Source organism: Aegilops tauschii, chromosome 3 (assembly GCF_002575655.3).
Source record: "Aegilops tauschii subsp. strangulata cultivar AL8/78 chromosome 3, Aet v6.0, whole genome shotgun sequence".
Lineage (NCBI taxonomy): Eukaryota > Viridiplantae > Streptophyta > Magnoliopsida > Poales > Poaceae > Aegilops > Aegilops tauschii.
Window position 1 is genome coordinate 10,083,845 of NC_053037.3, and position 15,930 is coordinate 10,099,774.

The 15,930-nt window shown below is 47.1% G+C and overlaps 2 protein-coding genes across 2 annotated transcripts; one reads left to right on the forward strand and one right to left on the reverse strand.

The window, feature by feature from the left end:
- The first annotated feature begins 632 nt into the window (after window positions 1-632).
- On the forward strand, window positions 633-1,848 carry LOC109748847 (uncharacterized). Its single transcript, XM_020307869.4, has 2 exons — window positions 633-800; window positions 1,367-1,848. The coding sequence occupies exons 1-2, from the start codon at window positions 683-685 to the stop codon at window positions 1,627-1,629; spliced, it is 381 nt and encodes a 126-aa protein (XP_020163458.2). The 5' UTR covers window positions 633-682; the 3' UTR covers window positions 1,630-1,848.
- A 2,844-nt stretch (window positions 1,849-4,692) lies between these two features.
- Window positions 4,693-10,028, reverse strand: LOC109748846 (endoglucanase 12). The gene is made up of 3 exons (XM_020307868.3): window positions 9,456-10,028; window positions 8,931-9,238; window positions 4,693-6,200 (listed from the first exon to the last, which is right to left on the reverse strand). The coding sequence occupies exons 1-3, from the start codon at window positions 9,826-9,828 to the stop codon at window positions 5,016-5,018; spliced, it is 1,866 nt and encodes a 621-aa protein (XP_020163457.1). The 5' UTR covers window positions 9,829-10,028; the 3' UTR covers window positions 4,693-5,015.
- Window positions 10,029-15,930: the final 5,902 nt, after the last annotated feature.

Consider the following 15,930-nt stretch of genomic DNA (forward strand, 5'->3'; position numbering starts at 1 on the left):
ATTTCAATGCAAAACCGCGGCTGAACAGTGGCTGCCAGCAGCCCGCGGCCGTTTTCATATTGTTTTTCATCTTCATTTTGGACCATCTATTGGAGTTGCAAAGTTGAACCATTATTTTGGACAATCTGTTGGAGTTGAGCTTTTTTCGGATCTCCAAAACGCATTTTTTGGCGGACCAAATTTTACATTTCGAATTTTAGACCGCCAAATTTTGAACCATCTATTGGAGATGCTCTTAGGTTAACTAGCGCATAGGTAGGAGTGATCATCGAGTTAAAACTCAGAAGTACGAGTGTACTGATCCGTCGGTGGCTAAGGCAAGCATGCACGCCACCGTCATCTACGCATATATGCGTGCAGGTGCAGGCCACGTACGAGATGCTTGCATGCCCCGACGCGTTGACGTGGATTCTGATTCGCTGCACGTTTTGCGAGCAACGCACATGATGAAACCCTAGGCGGCCCCATACATGCATGCACCATGCGCGTGCAGGAGTGATCGTGTTCAAATTCAAATGCTGCGGGATTCTAAAAACGAAAACGAAAGATCAACGCTTGGGAGTACAGTACAGTAGATGGCATTGAGATGCACCATAGCTGCCGGGGCTATAAATACGTGACCGGTGACTGGAAGTTTCATTCACCCAAGAGCAACAGCTAGCTGACTGACCGGCCGGCGGCGATGAAGACATACATGGCTGCCATCCTGCTGGTGCTTTCCCTCGCCGGTCGCCTCTCCGCCGCCGCCGCCGCCGCCGCCGCCGACAAGGTGGACGCCGTTATTCGTCTCCCGAGCCACGGTACGTAACTGTGTCACTATTCGATCCACAAGATATACAGTCCATCTCTACGCGGGAAATACACTTTGGTTTCTGGTTATATATGCACTCTATACGGGGATTTTTTTAAATATTTAATAAAAAGTCAAAATAGGTAAGAACTATTTTGACAAAACACTTGACTTACTTTTGCACTGATATATAAATGTCGACGAAAAAAAAAAGTTGACCTCACAGCAAAAAAGACAAAATTTATTTGCTATTATAGGTCACTATTCACACTATTTTAGCCAAAAATTTATCTTTTTTGAAAAGAAGTCAAAAGGATATTATTTTTTTGGATTTTATTTCTCACGAGTACAATAGAAGGTCAAGTTTATTTCAAAAATATTTTCAGAAATTTTTAACTTTTTGTTGAATTACTATTTTTTTCCCATATACGGTGCATATGTCCCCATAGACCAAAAGTTCCCCTCCATCTCTGCGCATTGCTATTACTTTCTTCGTTCCATAATATAAATGCGTCTTTTAAGTGAGTAGTATGTATGTGGTGCAAATACTCCTATTTATGTAACGGGTGAGTGCAGGTCCAGGGGTTGCTGGCGCCGGTGAAGCGACGGCGGCCGTGAAGGATTTTGGGCGGCCGAGCTGCTGTGACCGGGAGCGGTGCGGCGGGACCCTGCGGGTGTGTCACTGCGATGATATGTTCGACCGCAAGTGCCCCGCCACCTGCCTGGAGTGCGTGTCCTTGGGCCCATCCCACCACTACTGCGGGGACAGTTACATTGCTGGCCCCGTGCCCAGGTGCACCAAGGTTGGCCGCAACGGCGACATCTCCGGCGGTAACTAGCGTCGCCGCCGATGCCCGGCCTTAGCATTGCACCGGGTGATGGTGAATCCAATGAAGTGAGCCGGCCGGTGGGCGAGTGGACAGAGTGAATCGCTATGCCGGCGTTGTTCACCCGTTGTGGTCGCTCTTTCCCACATTTTTTCTTCCTTTCTTTCTTTCGGGTTGTTGCTGTAACGCTAGTTTAATTGCACCGATGAATAAGATGAGCTGTGTTGATCAGATTGTCGTGCCAGTTTTGGTTCCGTTGAAGACCTCGAGTTCGAGGTGCTCAATGAGGTGCGGCTACCATTTGTCCTTGGTTCCAGCTTCACCCCCCTGCATGGTTGACTGCGATCTTTTTTAGTTTGCGTCTTAACTTTTTTTGGTTTCAAGTGCGTACCATGTAGGCAGCACTTTGGTGCTCCCCCAACCATCCACATAGTTAAATTTGAATGAAGTTGTTGGTGTGCGCCACAATCACCCACTGAAAGCTAGGACACGTTTCGTTACCTGCATACAGCCCAAACAGGCCCGCGCGGGAAGAAAAAAGTCTGTTTGGTTGCATACAGGGAGGCCTGGCTAGGAGGACACAAACCTTAAAGCAACCCAGAGCTTGGCTCGCTGGGAACGCTCAAATCTGCCATTTATAGCGAGCTAGGTTGAGCCGGATGCAAAGTGGGGCATGACGTACACCACAGTGTAGGGGGGATCGGGGCGGAGATGGCGGGAGAAGGAAATCCCCGGAGGCGAAATGGCACAGAATCTAACCTCACTCCACTGCATGGTTGCATGGTCGTCTGTGTCTTACATTTTTTTGGTTTTAATATCCGGGCATGTATCATACGTCAGCCTGTACTTTAGTATCAAAAATAGAATTGGGGTTCATGTCCGACCGACCGACTAACAGAACTTTCTAAAGTAGCAGAAGGAAGGTCCTTTCAAACTGCATCGCGGTTGATACAGCTCCATGTAATAATTCTACACGATGAATTACATGCCCGGCCAACACGGTCAACTCCATAAATATTATAGTTTTAAATAGCCCGCTATTGCTTTTTTAGCAGGGTGCCGCTAAATGGACGCATTCATAAATAGCCCGCTATAGCTCCGCTATACCTGATTTGAAGGCCCGCCGCTATTTTCATAGCCCGCTATTTAAAACATTGATAAATATAGAATAAAGGATGAATACTGCTTAGAATCTTCAGTTTGCTATGCTTGGGAGAGCCACTGGAAAAAGAGATGGTACCTTTGGGTATCCCACGAAATTGCCACGCTGGGCCTGCAGGATTCCAGAGAAAAGTTCGAGTCACACATCACAGAACATAAATTTTCTTCATCACCAGCCTAGTACATATTCATATATGATACAGTAACACGTGGCAGCAATTTCTCAAGCGCAAGCACACATCTTTTTTCAACTAACAGACTATATCTAAAGCCTACCCAAAATCTGACTTATAATCTAATCAAACAAGTAAAACCCCCCTTTTTAGACCAAACACAAGTAGAATCCTGCCTTCCTTTGTCTACAGTTTAGTCTTGGCTAGAATTTAATCTAACAAGAAGAAATCTCATCAGAATTCAATCTAGAATACCAATGGTAATAAAACAATTATAAGAGGAGAAAGAGGGGAGCGAAGATGACCGGGAAAGGTTGTCGGGGCGAGCTGAGGGCTCGCCTTCAGAAAAACTCTTCCACGGGCTTGCTTGCCTAGCACATGGGTTAGGAACCGGCAAGCTGCACTACCCCCCATGCGCTGTTGCTCTCGACCGCGACCGTTGCCGGAGCACCGCCGCCCTCGGGCCTCCCTCTCTTCCCCTCCCTCCCCGCTCTCCTCACGCCCCGTTCGATCGAGACCCCACGCGCTTGCACCTCCGCCTCGACGAACCGCGCCGCCGCCTGGTGCGGCGCGCCGGCCCGACACGACCTCTGTCGCGCCGCCATGACCACGGCCTCCTCCTCCTCCTCCTCCTGATGCATCTGCCATCACCGCAGCCAATCCTTTTGCCGAGCACAGGCAGATGCGTCCATGCCCGTGAGCAGCAGCGGCGCCGGGGGGAAGATGCCTACAAGAACGTGCCAGGAGGGTGGCCGATGATGAGGCGTGTGGAGAGAAGGCGGTGGCTCGAGACGGGAGGCAGGATGACGTGGAGGGAAAGTAGAGGGCGTCGGGTGAGGATTGGCTCGACGCGCAGCGGGCGACAGGCCCTCCCAGTCGACCCTTCTTTTTACCGTGGGAATCGATATTTTTCTCATAGGAAATCACGCACGTGCAGCCCACTGCACCGCTGGCCCCACACATTTTCCTGGCCTACCCGTCATCCACCAAAACACAAATTACATGGCGTGAAGTAAGACCAGCAGAGGGATCTTTGACAGACAGTTGAAACGTATAGAAAACTTTACAGCCATGCGGAATGGATGAACCAAATCGATCGCTCGAGGCGAACTCCCCAGAATAGCGGGTAGAGTAGAGAGGATTATAGGAGAAATGTCCCCTATATGTTTTAGATATTCCTATCATTCTACCGTTAAACAGACGAGCGCAACAATGCGTGCTATCAATAATCTAGTTGATCATATTTTGAGTGTCACTACATAGTGCTTTCCTCATCTATAAATATATTAATTGTGTACTTACCATGCATGTAAAAACAGTTTACTATTGAATAGAATGAAGGCAATTGTAACTTACATATTTTTTCAAATTAATACTAGTCCATGCACTTCTTTTTGAAACTTACTAGTCCATGCAGTTGAACGGGTTGGCTACTCGTATATTCTATTAATTTAGTAAATTAAACAATAAACGACTAACCACCTAACCCGATGCATGGAAGAAAACCCCTACTCAACATTGGCTTACAAGTAAAAACACCGGCAGGCTGGGCAGAGATTGAGTTATCTACCGTGCACGGGATATGTCGTACATTGATTCACCGTTTATGTCTGCTTAGCGATTCATGCTTCTTGTTTGGTTGCTGTCAAAACTTATCGCATTTCAACATATATATTTCGTTCGCTTTTTCCTTGTTTCAAACGAGCATCATCATATTTCACCGTGTAGGTACCAATAAAAAAGAATGCACTTATTTTGGATTGGGTTTGCTGACATACACACGAGTATACACAATAAACATCAAGATACACTTTTGAAAGAGAAGATGAAAAAAAAAATGCAACACTTTGAAATAAGGCAAATTCCGAAACCAGTAGAGAAAAGTAGCATAAACTCAAACCAACCACGGAAGGTGGATCCATGCAATTCTTTGAAGCAAGGCAAATTCTGAAAAAATGTCAAGAAAAAAAAACTAACATAAACTCAAACCAACCACGAACGGTGCACCAGATAGGATATCCCGGTAGAATAGTTTTTCTCAAGTCAGGTAGGGCAGGTCTGTCCTCACGGCTTCCAGGTGGCCGGCGGCGGCGGAGCAGCGGGGAACATGGGCGGCACGGCGGTGAACATGGTGTTCTTGTCGACGGCGCGGACGCCCAAGCCGCGGCCGCTGCTAGTGATGGCGACGAGAGCGGCGACGAGGCCGGCATTGCCCACCAGTGTGGGCTCGTTCTGTGCGTAGCTGATCCGCGCGTCCTTGAACTTGTCGTGCTTGTCGGGCCCACCGACCATCGCCCCCGTGAGCACGTGTGGGTCCTTCCCCTTGGCGTCGCGCCACTTGTTGCCGCCGGTGCAGGAGTACCTGACGCCGTTGTTCGGCGTGGAGGCCCCCCGGTGGTGCAGCCGCCTCGGGTACCTTTTGCCGTAGCCCACCACGTAGCTCATCTTCCTGGGGTTATCGCCAAGGATGTAGTTGAGCTGGGACTTGGCCAAGGAGCGGAGGTCGTTGAGGGTCATGAAGTTGGGGCCGCAGTACCATCCGGGGACGTTGACGGACTCCATGTAGTCGGCATAGAGCGCGGCGAGGAAGGAGTTGGCGACGGCGTACTGCAGCGGCTGGCCGTCGCCGTGGTTGAACTGCGCGAGGCCGCCGCGGGTGAAGTTGAAGACCCCGAACCGCGGGAAGTACATGCACATGTTGACGCCGGTGATGTTGTGGTACCCCCGGAGCGACTCCTCGTAGGGGTAGCCGGGGTTGAGGAACATGCGGAGGCGCGACAGCAGCAGCGTGGCCCCCGGGAGCTTGTTGTCCCAGCTGAGGACGGAGAAGTCGAGGATGCCGAAGAAGGCCTTGGCGTTCTTGGGGAGCCGCGGGTCGGTGGCGAAGCTGATGTAGCTGTTGTTCCCGGTGGCGTAGTACATCCACGCCGCGCTCCACATGTACTCGTCCCAGTACCCCGTGGAGTTGTAGTAGTACTCGATGTACTCGTTGCCGCGGGAGTAGGGGCTGCGCTTCCCGCCGTCGCGCGCGAACTTGTACACCGTCGCCGCGCCCCGGACCAGCCGCCTCGAGTAGGCGGCGTGGTCACGGAACACGATGGAGGCCGCCGCCAGCGCCGCCGCCATCTCGCCCGCCAGGTCTGGCCCCGCGTTGCACTCCTGTACGGGGCGGGCATACGTCATGTCATCTGGCCGGTTCCAGCAGTAGTGGTCGTCCGGCTTGCTTCCGTTCACCTTCGCGATACCCACCTGCAGCCAGATGTACGTACGTGTGTCAGCACATGATGCATTAGGCTGGTCGTAATGGGTGTATCATTATAGCTAGTATCATGCATGCTAACTAGGCAATTTAGATGAGATGACACGAAATTAAACGAAGAAAGAGACGGTTGAATATCATATCATGAATTCATGATATCATCTCATAATAAATCTTATACTACTATGTCTCATGCATGGCAATAAATAATCATATATGATACTATAATTTGATATATTATGCATTAGGAAGGTAGTATCAAACACTAGTATCATACGTATGATACTAACTTATGATATTACCCATTACAACCAGCCTTACCTTCGCACATTAGAGAGCGTATGTGCTATGAATCGGAATAATTGGTGTACGCTCACAGCTAAAATTAACAGCTAACTAGCTCGATCGTAACCTCTTTCATGTGTCGAGTGTGTCTAAAAACTGTTATGTATGCTTAATTGATATCAAAGTACTCCCTCCGTTCAAAGTACTCGAAGTCCTTCACAAACCATCATAAATTTTTAAAAGACAAACCATCACATTTTTTTGCAATGTACCAAGCAACTGGCTGGATCCGTACATGGTGATCACTCAGCCATGTAGAAGCCAAGGAGCTTGTAGCTTATGGGTGCAACCATTGGAAGACCGTAGCACGGGATACTTACAACCAGTTTGTATGGCGGCCAACAATATGATATGTGTACTGTTTATGCCGGTCGGGCCAATTTTTTTTTCATTTCAGCTCATATTGTGAGCTTGTACTGTTCTACATACCTATTAACTGCCTGTTTTAATAATATGCATGCATGCATCATTTTGATGCGGAGGTCGGGGGATAATCCTTCTTTTATAAAAAAGAAAGTACGTACCCGAAGTTCTAATATTGTCACCCACGCACTGTCTCACTTAGGGTAAACTTAGAAATTCAAGAATTTTGCAAAAAAAAAAGAACCCAGTAAAATTTCATGTATTTTGGAACGGATGGAGTAGTTTGGCGAAGTTTTTACACCTTTATCCGACCGAAAAATAATGTGTATTGGCCTTGTTCATTTTTTGTTGTGGTTACGTTTCTATTATATTTTATAACTATATAGTTGAATTAAGATTATTGAATATAACCACAGTATAATTATTGCTAGGTGAAAGGGATACAGGTTTGGATACATGAGACTGGTACACGCAAATGAGATCTTCGATCTGGGCTGCATAGTTATGGGAGGTAGAAGGTAGAGTCCATCAGGTTATGAAGTTCTAACAGTTATGTTTTGTTAACTAAAGCAAAATGTCAAATGAATAATAATATGTTTCTGACTTTTGCAGTATGTTCTAGCTTATTCTGTTTTTCTGGCTAGGCGCCCGTTAAATACTTTTAGTATAGAATAATAGATATGCCATCCAGCATTCATTTTAATAATAGTTGAAAACATCACAGACCACATCACAGACTCTAGGTTTTGCTTGCGTACGGAGATCACATCACAGAACACACAGGAGAAGCAAATTACGAATTGTAGAGAGGATAGTTAAATTGGCTGAGACAGTTGGAGTAACATGGCATGTCGCGTTAAGCACATGCATCGAAGGATTTGGTTTTGAACCTTAATTACTCAACTGATCTGATAAGATACGTGTTAAAGGTTGTTAGTGGTCTTACATATGAATCAATGGAGAGAGGTTCATCCAAAAACTCCCAGACAAGATAAGCCGACGCAGGTAGAAAATTGGAAACCGCCTGACATTGGGTGGATTAAGGCTAATGCGGACGGTGCTACAACGAAGATGAGATCAAAGGGGGGCGGAGGAGTGGTCCTACGAGACCATGAAGGTGCGTATCGTGGAGGGGCTTGTGTGTTTCTCCCGAGCATGTCCGACCCAGAGCTCCTGGAAGTGATGGCCAGCCAGCGGGCTGTGCAACTGGCTATACAGCAAGGGGTTCAGAGAGTTCATCTTGAGCTTGACAGTAAGGAGGTTGTGGCAATGATTAATAGCAGGAGCAAGAATCTAGCTACGGTTGGGCCTCTTGTTGAGGAGATCAAAGAACTACTTCAGACAAGACAGGACTACAAGGTGAGCTGGGTGAGAAGAACGGCAAATGGAGCGGCGCATAGACTAGCAAAAGAGGGGATTGGCATTGAGATGAATAAAGAGTGGCTGGATATGCCACCTGATTGTATTCTGCAGATTGTTGCAGACGAAATTCCGGGTGTTGTTTAATTCCTGCAGCTCGTGCAGATGAGACTTGAGTTTTTGCGGACTTTGTTTGTCTTAGCTGAATAAATGCTTTACCCCTAAAAAAAAAAGGTTGTTAGCTGTGCACTGTCGTTTATGTGTGTGTTTTTATAATGAGTTGCTTTTAAATTTTGAAATGTACATTCTTAGTAAAGCAGCCACATTAATAATTACTAGCAATTGACTAATTGTATACGTTCTATTTATATTAATATTAGGTAAGATATGAATTGTGTGTTAATATTACTAGTTAGTATATAATTACTTGGTTAATGCTGACATTAATATTAGTGTGAAATTAACTGATGTAGGGTGATAAACGTGTTTAAGGCGAAATCCCGAAGTGACGTGGACCGTTGGATAGATGCGATTGAATGGGTGAGATTTGTTGGATCTACGTAAGCTTTTTCTGATCTTGGTATAGATATATAGATATATAGAAATAGATTAAGGAGGTTTTTCCGGTACAATTTTGGATGGAGGGAGCTGACCTGACTGTAGATTTTATTGATGGTTGATGCAGATGAGTTGAAGGTGAGAAGCAGATAGTCGGTTCCCCACTTGATGAGTTCCCGGACGTGGTCATACTCACCGATAGCCTTGTACCTGTCGCTGTACTCCACTACGGACCAGCTCAGTAGCGTCATGGAGAAAGCCATCGGAAAGTGGAACTTGATGTTGTCGCCGGCATCGTAGTAGCCTCCGACGAGGCCGCCCTTCACGTCCCTCAGATCCGACCCGTCCTTCAGGCCGGAGTTCCCGCGCCACGGGATGCCGTTCTTCTTAGGAAGCTTGCCGGCTGTCACAACAAAGAACTTGCGATTGTCACTTTCTACCGGGGTTCCCCTTTTTTGCTTGGCACATAAGATCACAGATCAAAACTACAAAAATTAATGCAACAAAAGGCAGATCTGCAGCACAGCTTCCCAGCACCCAGCTAGCGCAAATCAAATAGTTGATCACTGAAGCAAGCCGGTATAGAAAATATGAAAAGCTAGGGTGAAGAGTGAGATCACATTTCTGGGCGTCGAAGAATAGGAGCGCCTTGTGGAGCGCTTGGGTGTACTTGTCCGGGGCCGGCGCTCGGGACGGCTTCTTGGGGATGGACTTGGCGATGATGATGGGGAGGCCGATGAGGAGGAAGGCGCCGAGGACGGCCCCGAGCATCGACCAGAGGAGCTTGCGCTTGACCAGGACGCAGCCCAGGTCGATGTACTTGTCCTTCTTCTTGGTCTCAGGCGGGCCGAGCAGCCAGCTCTTCTGCGTCTCGTCTAGCTGGCGCTGCTGCAGCGCGCCTGGGTCGATGTCCATGTTGCGGCTGTGATTGTCTTCAACCTCCGATGGATCTGTGATCTCGAACGACCCGCCCCAGTGGTTCTGCGAGTGCATGGCGCCTCTTCGATATCTCGTCGCCGCGCTGGCCGGCCGGGATCTTTGGTTGCGGTTTAGGCGATCAGTGCACGAACCGTCCGCACTGTGTGGTTGCTAGTACTAGGGGTACCTCGCCAAAGAGAGGAGAGGATGGCCTTATAACTCTCTATCACTTGTCTGTCTCTCATATTTTGCTGCAATGCTCCTTCACTCTTGACGTTTTTGCTTTTCACAAGGGCAAAATGGTTCCATATGCCGAGTGCATTTTGTCAGGCACTTGGCAAATAATCACGTAAATTGAGTGACACTGAAAATACTCAAAATAATATCTTCTTCGTTCATTTCTTTCATTTTCTTTGCTGTGTTTTGTTCATTTTTTCTTTCTATCTTCTTGTATCTTTGGAGGTAAAGCAATCGTCGCTTCATCTGTTGGTATTTATTACTCTATGTTTACCCTTATACCATAAAAGAAAAGGAGTGCCAAGATCACGAGGTGAGACTCGGGCATCAATGCGGAGGTTAGTGCTTATTTAATTCTAAAGAATTAAAAGAAAGTTAGATTAACATGAAATCAGCACGGTGTCTTGATACGACTGCAAGAGTCTGTGAGGAAATTTTTTAGAATGTTTTAAAGACTGTTTACAAAGAAGACCATCTCCGAGAAAGAATCTAGGTTCCGATAAAGGCAAAAGTCAAATTGGAGGCGAAGTGACCACTGCTTTATCTGACGGCCTTCAAAAAATTTCTACACATAACACTCGCCATTGCATTTAACATGTCAAAATTTGACATTTTTCCATATTTAAGCCATTAAATGCATTTGTAGACATTTAATAGATATGATTCAAACTAAAAGTTTTGAACTACATCTAATTGAAATTATGGCCCCATGTGAATTGAAAAATCTGATTGGTGGTCTTTAGTTTATGCTTAGCCCTTATAGCACAATACAAAAGTACAAAAGGAGTGCCAAACACAACGGGGCCCTGACTAGGGCACCTGTCTGGAGCTTATTCGTTATTTCATTATAAAAAATTCAAACGAAGTAAGAATAACAAGAAACTTGACATAGTCTCATGATATGACCCGATGAGACTATGATAGGGCCACCGTTGGCTTAGAGGCCCTGTGCGGGCGCACACCCTGCATAAGTACCTGCCCCGTACGGCCCTGCCATACCATACCTGAAGAGCCACCATACAATCGACCGGAACAATATTATTCAGGTGAGAATCCCATTTCAGATCACAGTTACCTAACAGAAATCAACGAGTACGGAAAATGTCAGCATCATCAGATAGAACCTACCCATGTCAGATAGAACCTACCCATGCGACAATGCCGTACGATTAGCATGCATGTGACTGCATGTGACTGCATGTGAAACAGATATACTTTTCAGCTCGCCGGAACCTTATCTAGTATTTATAATTTATAGGCCACCATTAGTTTTAATTATGTCCGATCGAGGACCATTTGTATGCATCCGGGGGCGGTTACACCCGACTAGCCATGATTTGCAAGATAGATCACACCTAGCATCATTTCCGTACATCTTCTTGTGACACACATCGGGAGTTTCCTAAGACAAATTTTGTGTACCTAGGAGATTTATTCCCACTACTCCCTCCGTCTCTTAATACGAGACTTTTTAACTATTTCAATATTGACTAATGCATGCAAAAATGAGTAAACATACGTACTAAAATACAACTACATACATACGGATTAAGAAAAAGCTGAAAAGTCTTATATTGGGGAATGGAGAGAGTAACTTATCTATACTGTATTAATAAAGGGAGAAAGATTTCCTGGTCTCTTTTCGTTATTATTACATTGTTTTTTAACTGGGTATATAGTCGACTGTTACCTGCAGGGAGCTATCACTAATAAAAGTCCTCCACAAGACACATCGTCCACCATACCTGCCCCCTATTTTCCCACTAATGAAGGGAGAGATATTTCTTGGTTCTCCATCGGTCGTTGTATAGTTTTTTCGTAATTGTGTATGTAGTCGTCTGTTACCCTCACACAACAATCACTAATAAAAGTCCAGACCGGACACACCATCCACCCTACGTGCCCCCTATTTCTTAGCGATTGGATTAGAAATGAGAGATTGCTCTACCTATCCCAAACCTATGAGCGTGGGACTCCATGGTCACTTTGATTTCTCTCTCTTAATGATGATAACAATAATGTACACCACACACACATTTTTTCTATTACCTACTAATAATGGTAGAAACATTTCTTCCTCCAAAATTTTTGTACGTCATAGTTTTTGTTCGTCCTACATTGAATAGGTTTTCTCAGTCACTCGACTGGGTCGAGCCGCAAGTTTCATCAATCTCCACGGACAATTGGGGCATCCACTTTAAATGCTGCCGGACCACTAAAATAATTGCCACGGACAATTTGGGCATCCAAATGAAGTTTGTGTTATTTTTACAATTGCTTGGGCGGGGGATTTTACGACATATTGTGAAGAATTTTGTCTAGCTTCTTAAAAAAATATTATTTTTGACTTTAATTTAAATTTGAATTTGAACTGGGTTTGGATCAAAGTGAAGTTTAGCAGAATTATTAATGATGACATGACACCATTAGCGTGAATTTACTGTAGCATGACATTTGGGGTGTTACACTTATTATAAGAGAACGTTCCGGCTTGTCCTTTGCTATAAAAAGGATTGGGCCACCTTGTTGCACCTTTGTTGGTATTGCTACTTTGTTACTTGTTATGAATTACCTTGCTTTCAAACTATCTGTTACCGCTATTTTCAGTACTTGCTGAGAATACCTTGCTGAAAACCGTTTATCATTTCCTTCTACTCCTCGTTACGTTTGACACTCTTACTTATCGAAAGGACTATGATTGATCCCCTATACTTGTGGGTCATCACGCACCCATTTAAAAAGATAAATAATTGAATTCTGTGGAGTGTTGAAATCTTTGTCATCCTGCGTCCATCAGAGGCGTGTCGTGAGCACAACTCGATGCCACATTTGGGCCTTCATCTCATTGCAGTAAACTTTTATAAACCCAAAAGTTTGTAGAAGGGGCAGCCGGGAAGTCGTTGTACACATTAGTAGATGCTGACAAGTGACAACCACGATATGTGGAGCAAATTGTCGCCTCAGAAAATAAAACGCCGATAAGGGCCTATAGAAACTCCGAAGAAAACGAGAACGGAACGAATCCAGAAGTATCCACCGTCAACCTAAACCGACTGAATCCTAGAAGATCCACGGGGGATCCCCCCCCCCCCCCCCCCCGCCGCAACTGAACACGAAGATTGCTTACGGAAAACCTGAAAAAACAATAACCCATGCCATTGCATGACATGTCTGGATATGGTGTTGAGCTCGCTGCCATCCATCACCATACGCTGATACCCCATTCTCTCGTTACGTAGCCAGGCTAATTCATCGTTGAAGATGTTGGTTGGATAGCTCCGGCTGTTGCCGTCTTCACTAACGCCATCGTCGAGCACCACTCGACGGAGATCACTCAAACAAAAATCTTCTTCGCCATCTCACGACAGCCCTCCAAACCTCGAAAGTGGGCAGCCTTCGAATAGGATGTACCTGCCGGTGCCTTGCGGGCTTCGCCCGGTGACATGCCTAGGAGGCGGCGAGAGGAAGAGAAGATGGGTGGCGGCTAGGGTTTCATGACTCCTACGCAGCCACCCCTCTCATATCCTTTTAAAGTACACGCTAGCCGAACCAGGACAGTGACTAGTTTTTTCTAAAAGGAGGAGGACCCCCGGCCTCTGCGTCTTGGCGATGCATGCAGCCACTTTATTAATTATCCACGAAGACCTTACAGAGTAATACATCAGTAAGTCTGAAGCCACCGTTCTGGTAACATCTGTCGCTACTCCTATCCACTTCATGAAGGGGCGCTGATAGTCCGAGCCTAATACCAAACAGACTTCGCAGCAAGCCTAACATCTAGAATTGGAGGCCCAAACCAAGCCACTGCCGAGTTTAGGGCACACACCGGTCCGGCGCACTCTCAGAGGCCGCTGCCGTCGTCTTCCACTGATCCATCTTCAGAGCATTTGCTGACGCATCAACCTTGCGAGGCCTACCATCCACGTCACCACGATGCCAGATAGCTCCAACCTCTTGCGCGAGTCCATCTACCCGCATCGAACGGCGAGACTCCACTACGCCATGCCGCCAAATCTGTCGTCTTCGATGCGGAGGAGGAGACACCGCTCCACTTTGGGTGCATCGCCGTCCACCTGCCGTGATGGCGTGCAAGTCCAGCCCCGGGAAAGCACGCAGGGAATCCCAATCTTCAAGACGACACCCTCAGGAGGGGAAGCGATGTGCCACAACATCGTCTGGCCCTGCACGCCAGGTCCTAGGCTTTCACCCGAAGAAAGTGGCCCGAGAGCGGAGGAGGTCGGAGAGCTCCACGACGCCCTCTCCCAGGAGGAGAGAGACATCCGCAGACGCCGCGCCATCGGCTTTCATCCGGAGGAACCTACCTCCGCACCCTCATGCTGCTGGATGAGGATGGGGGAACTCCAACGTCGCCAGCATGCGAACCCACTGGCCCAAGCACGTACTGTGCGGCGGCGGCGCCACCATCATGCACGACCACCAACCTCACCGTCGGTCGGAGCTGACGGGCCAGATCGGCCGAGCCCGCCACGGCCAGATCTAAAACCTGAGGACGCCGTCGCGTCGAGGCAGCCACGAGCATCCGACAGCCCATTACCCGCGAGAGGATGAGGACGCCGCATCGGGCAGCCGCCACACCGGCCGGAGACGTCGAGGTCGAGTCTCCCACCACCACGGGCTCACGCCGGAAACTAAGGCCGCCGCGCGCGGGGAGATCCCCGCCGCCAGCGTCCTCTTGCGCGGGCTTCGCCCGGCGGACTCATCCGGCGGCGGCGGGAGGAGGGCGTGCTGTAGAAGGGGGCGGCGGCGGCACAACTAGGTTTCCCCCATTTTCAAAGTTTGAATTTGAAATACTTTAATTAATTTTCAGTCCTTTTAATTGACATAGATACAAATACTCTACTAGGATGATGTACAAGAAAAGGTTAGGATAGCTCAGTTGGTAGAGCTGAGGATAGTCCTCGTGTCACCAGTTCAAATCTGCTTCCTGGCAAAGAGAAAAAAGGTTAAATAACGACAGATCTCCTATGGTGATAAAAAGGAAGAAAGCCATGTTTTGCATGCGGCCATGAAATTCCTGCTTAGTTATGGTCTACCTTCTCGTGTCGCCGCCGCCGTTCGCACAGTAGTTCTATGCGTTTATAAGAATGTGGATTAATTCCTGTGAGAGAGAATATCAAGTGGAAACCAAGTTTCAATGAAAATTTGATGCAAGCCATATTTGAATATTGTATTTTTTAAATAAATACAGTATGTTAAGATGGGTTATGTCATAATGTCATGTGAATTCCAAATTCAAATGCCTACCAGTGGTTACCACCAGTACGCGCCGCCTCATGCGATATGTTGAAAGAGTGATACTATCCAGCATGATTTAATTGGCACGCTTTTGGTGCAGGTTAAAGTACAGTAAGTACTCGCTGTATATAGGTTACAGATACTTTCTATGTGGGGGCAGGGATTTCTAGTAATCAACCTGACCAGTGCACAAAGATTTACAATCGCTTCATGGCTATAATGCAGCCAAACTGTGATTCTCATGTCTGTATGACCAACCCTCACAAACTGGTGGCTAACATGATTTTCCTCACGCATTATAGCCTTCACGCGAAACATCCTATCTCCGCTTATCAGGGTTTTAATCTCTTGAACTAAAGCACCGACCCGGGATAGTAGTGCTTCGCTAGTGGATAGCAGCGCATGGTGGTTTGTTTATGCTCTGGTTGCCTCGTGTTAGAGTTGTGTCGAATATTGTGTACAAGGTATGTTACAGTTGGACTTGTAGTTGTATTGTGTTTAGATAGGATATGGAGTCGTGTTCAAGTAGGACACTTGTATCCTAAACCTCTCATATATAGCGGGGATAGACACACGATGTAACCTATGCCAACATAATAGCACCGGAACGCAGGGGAAGCCGGCGGCATGTGCCGGTGTCCAGGGCGACCGGGTGCGGTATTGTGACGGTGTCACGGGGAGGAG